At 36.7% G+C, this 5303-nt stretch overlaps 1 protein-coding gene across 1 annotated transcript in view; it reads left to right on the top strand.

The window, feature by feature from the left end:
- SAMD5 (sterile alpha motif domain containing 5) overlaps window positions 1–4606 on the top strand; it is a 69453-nt gene extending 64847 nt beyond the window's left edge. Inside the window, exon 2 of the mRNA XM_004368966.1 lies at window positions 4544–4606. Coding sequence (XP_004369023.1) covers window positions 4544–4606 — 63 coding nt within the window. The remainder of the gene's footprint in view (window positions 1–4543) is intronic.
- The last annotated feature ends 697 nt before the right edge of the window (window positions 4607–5303 follow it).

Below are 5303 nucleotides of genomic sequence, written 5' to 3'. Positions count from 1 at the left end.
TGTCATAAAACAGCATGTGTGTTACTGTTACATGAGAAACTATCTGTTCTGTAAGCCTTCACCTGAAGTACAATAAAATATTAAAAATAAAGAAGTCAAAAAAAAAAAAAAAATGGGCAAAGTACTTGAATAGACATTTCTCCAAAGAAGGTACACAAATGGCCAATAAGCAAATGAAACATATTCAGCATTGTTAGCCATTAGGGAGATACACATCAAAACCACAATGAGATACCACTTCACCTTCAATAGGATGACTATTATGTATGTATAAACAAAAACAAAAATAAAAACCAGACAATAACAAGTGTCGGTAAGAATATGGAGAAATTGGAACCCTCATGCTTGCTGGTGGGAGTGTAAAGTGGTGCAGCTACTAAGGCAAACAGTTTAGTGGTGCCTCAGAAAGTTAACCATAGAATTACCATGTAATCCCTAGAAACAATTCCATTCTTAGATATATACCCAAAAGAATTAAAAGTGGAACCTTAAACAGATACTTGTATACCAGTGTTCACTGCAGCATTATTCACAATAGCCAAAAGCTGGAAACAACCCAAGTGTCCATCAACAAGTGAATGGATAAACAGAAAGTGATATGTATGCACAATGGAATATTATTCGGCCGTGAAGAAGAATAAAGTTCTAACACATGCTATGACACAGATGAATCTTGAACCTAAGTGAAATAAGCCAAGCACAAAAGGACAAATGTATGATTCCACTTACAGAATATCTGGAATAGAGAAATATATAGAGTGATAAGGTAGGTTAGTGGTTACTATAGGCTGGGAGTAGGGGTAGGAGGAGAGAATAGGGAGTGATTGCTCAATGAGTACAGAGTTTCTCTGTTTTAGGTGATGATAATGTTTTGGAAACAAATGGTGGTGTTTGCACAACATCATGTGATTAATGTTACTGTATTGTACACTTGAAGATGGTTAAAATGGCAAATTTTATGGTGTGTATAGTTTAACACAATAAAAAATAACTTAAGAATAATCAGAATAATCAATGAAGAAAAAACTTAATCTCGGATATCTTCATTTTTACCCACAGGATAATAGTTTCTTTATTTATTAAAGGCCATTTCCTGCCCCCTCCAATTTCTCAGAACTGTAGCATAGATTAGGCGAATAGCTAAATCTCTGTGACATGAGTCCCTGCTCCCCCAATAATAGCCTAGAGCAAGTGAAATGGAGAAAATCACAATCCTAGCCCAAGAATTAGGTTTGTGTGGCCTTGATTTAAGCCCTCTCTGATTGAGAATGGTCTCAAAGGCAGGTAGGAGGAAAATCAAACCAACTGGGGTAGTAATGTTTTAACAATTTCCTGCCCTAGAAATGGTGGTGTAGCAGTTTGACACAATACAAATGAACCTGCTACCTTTTACTTATTTATTTTTCACACAAACTCTGTCTTGAAAAATAGCCAAACTTTAAAAGCATTAAGAACTAAATATATAACTTGGTATATTGTTCCAGAGTCTGGATTTCATGAATTTTGAGGAAAGTCCAGATTACTTGAGGCAGTTATTTTCATGGTTTTAAGCCAACCTAGTACTGTATCTGAGAAAGACTATAAACACATATGAACAGATTATTATTTTTCTTGGCAGAGTAAAGAAAGAGCGTTTTTCATTGGAGAGTATGACAGATAATTTAGGGGGAATATTAAATATGAAAAATGTGTGTTGGGGGAGCAGCTGGGTGAAATGAGGGTAGCTGGCCGTGAATATTTGCCCGTAAGGATTATTTTCAGCAGTTGCCCCCTCAAAGCTTGTCGGAATTTTAAAAATATGCTTGTTTCTATTCCACTTGGTGAGTGGGATCTATCAGGGCCAGGATCAGAGATGTCACATTATGTATCTGCCACCAGAGCATGAAGGAACATTCTGAAGAGGGAAATTACTAACGTTTCCCATGATCACGAAGCAACATGTGCTCGGCTAATTACTGTTCTCTGTGACTGCTCTCACATCTTGAAACTCTCCATGACCCAACTGCGGAAATCCTGTTTGTCTGCCTCCCACCCTCTCTCCCCCAAAGAATGAAAAATAGCGAATTGCAAGGCTGGGCTTGTTTAATGAATATGATTTGTTTTTGTTGAACCAAAGACCCAAGAGGTTTTGGAGGCTGTTAGCATGACGCTAGCTTTGTGAAATGACCTCATGGTCCATATCTTTAGACAAGTTTAATGTGGAGGTGGATATGATGGCTAGAGGATAACCCGTCCAAAGACATTTTCTTCATATTTTCCTACAGTGACCTATGGAAGTTGGCGAGGCAAGTCTTCCTGACTTCAGGCAGAACTGTATCTAACATGGGGCAGACATCTGGAGATCTTTTGTTTTAATAAGAATGTCCTCAAGAAGCGGCTGCCTCCCTTTGTGACTCGTCCCTTTTCCTAGCGTAATCTTCCTGCTGTCTTAAATCAGTCACCAGTAGCTGTCAGGTTGATTCCAACTCATGGTGGTTCCATGAGTGTCAGAATAGGACTCTGCTCTTTTGGGTTTTCAGTGGCTGATTTTTCTGAAGTAGGTTGCAGGCCTTTCTTCTGAGGTGCCTCTGGGTGGATTTAAACCTTCAACTTTTCAGTTAACAGCCAAGCATATTAACTGTTTCCACCACCCAGGGTCTCCAGTCTTACTAACCCCTAGTGCTGTAACTAAAGTCTCTTTCTGTTTTTTTCTGATCCCAATAAATGATAATCTTGTACTATAAATATAATTTTTGGTGTAATGTCTTTTCATTATTCACTTATTACATTATTAGAAATGAAATGAAGCCCTGGTGGCACAGTGGTTAAGCGTTCAGCTGCTAACCAAAAGGTCGGCAGTTCGAATCCACCAGCCACTCTTTGGAAACCCTATGGGACAGTTCTATGCTGTCCTACAGGGTCGCTATGAATTGGAATCGATTCAATGACAATGGGTAATGGTAGCAATAAAATAGTTTTACCTTCTTCATATTAAAGTGACTTTTCTCCTTTACAGAATTTTTCTTCACTCCTCCCACCACTAAAAAAAAAAAAAAAAAATCAAAAAAACTACCTTGGTTTGTCAAGATAGATTGAACATTGCTTTTTCACAATTCAGAACAGAAGGTGATTTTGATAGCAGCATTGACATGGGTTTATTTTGATGACTATCTGGCTATATTAATTAGTAGTAAGATGTTATTAGTATTACAGGGGAAAAAAAAGCGTCAGGCCTGAAAACAGCCTTGATTCTATGGAGAAAGAAACTTGCTGAGTATGGATAGTAATACTTGCTATCCGTTTAGATGTGATTGCCTGATGATAATACCCAAACTAATTAATAATGACATATTAGTTAACATGTTGCCATCAGCAGGTGGTGATTTGAGCCAGGGTGAAAACTGCATGAGCTAAAACAAATTGTTGTACCCTAGAGAAACACACAGAATTTTTTAAAAGTCTTTTGATTATGTTAATGATGTCTGTACTATGATTTTTTTTTTTTTTTTTTTTGAAACTTATATTAGGAGGCTTCTTTGAGAGATAAAATGGGGTGGGGGATTAGAGAGACAGAGACTTGAAAAACAAAACAAAATTGATTCAACCTTTTCCAAATCTTTCCTAATTAAAAAAAAAGCTGAATCCATGTAGCACATTTTGTGCGTTGTATCAGAAATCATGGGAAGCTGTCAGGTACCCTCATTCTTCCTTTGCGCTCTGTTTTTCCTCTTTGTCTTTGTTCATTCTGGATCTGTCAGGGGAGTCCCAGCACAAGGCAGAGGTGTGACAGATGGGCAGTAAATTGTAATCTGCTGCGTTCTTCCAGTTTTGGAGGAGTCATTGTAATAGTGAATGGGTTAAAACTGTCAACACCTATCAGAGCTTGGAGATAATTAGTGCAATATAAACCTGAGAACATTCCCGTTGCTGACCACATGACTAATGAACCCTGCTAGGTTTCTGCTGGTTAATAAATTCTTATTAACCTCTTTCCATTTCATGTACTGCTATACTTTTTAAATGTTTATGTGAAAAGTTGACTGTTTATGCATGCAAATAATTATGACCAAAAATGATTGTGAACCTTTGTTATTTTGGAAGATGCATTTTGAATTGGCACTTGCAGATACAAGTTGAATAGATATGTACCCTTCCAGTTGAGATTGGTAGCCTTTAGAATGTCTCCCACTGTGTTGACTTTTGCTTTGTTACTATGTTTTCTAAAATGTACTATTGAGTGATAATGATGTAGAAGCATAAACTATTATGAGGCTTAACTATTTAATATGGTCTTTCAATTTCCTTTTCTTACAAGAAATATAAAAGGAAAAGCAGTCCTTTTTAAACAGGCTAGAGAAGAATGAAATAACAGTTTTCATTTATTAACTTGAAAGGGAAAATTAATAGATGAAAAGCGGAGACTCTAAAAGCTGTGCTCTAAAGTCCACATGATAATCAGACAAGAGCAAGTATGACTTAAAGATAGGAGCAGGACTCCATGATGGACTAGGGGACGAATGGGTAAAGGAGAATTTAAATAACCCAGATATGTTCAAATCCACAGGTCCCAATGGCTGGCATCCTAGAGTACTTAATGAATTGGCCGAAGTCATCACAGAACTGCTAGATATGATTTTTGAAAACTCGTGGAGAACTGATGAGGTGCCTGAAGACTGGAAAAGGGCATATTTAGAGCCATCTTTCAAAAAGGGAAATGGATGATGACCCTGGAAATACTCATCAGCTTAACTTTTTGCTTGGAAAAATTCTGGAATAATCAACTTAGTAAACTGGGTAACTAACTTATAATAGCTAGAAGTAAGGCAGTGAAATATCACACTTAAAGAACTGAGTTCATTTTTAAAAGACACACTGTTGTGAGATATAGTCTTATACATATTTTGGGATTTCCCCCTCCAAGCTATGAATTCTTGATGAAAATAGATGAGGCTGGCTAAGAGGTTCACGTAATAGCTGATTTTAAGTATAGTATAAGACAATAGTAGGTTTCTGGCGTTAACTAGCAATTACAGTGTATCGTTTCTAAATTAGCTTTTAACTTGAGAGCAGTAGCTTTAATTTTGTATTTTAAGATACTTGTTCCCCTCTTCCTATAGGAGCATGTTTTTGTAAGTGGAGATATTTTATGTAATTCTATATAGAATAGTTGGGTGAGGGAATTCTTATTATAAGGTACTTTATATAGTTATTTCGTATATAGGTTCAATAATATAGCTGACAAATTAAGGAACATCACCAAGGGAAGGAAAGTTTCTTGTAACTTAGTTTTTTTAGTTTAACCTGGCTGAGCTTAGTTGTAAGAC

The sequence above is a fragment of the Trichechus manatus genome, unplaced genomic scaffold (assembly GCF_000243295.1).
Source record: "Trichechus manatus latirostris isolate Lorelei unplaced genomic scaffold, TriManLat1.0 scaffold00002, whole genome shotgun sequence".
NCBI lineage: Eukaryota > Metazoa > Chordata > Mammalia > Sirenia > Trichechidae > Trichechus > Trichechus manatus.
The sequence above is the reverse complement of the archived record's forward strand: the minus strand, read 5'-3'. Positions and strand labels throughout refer to the sequence as shown.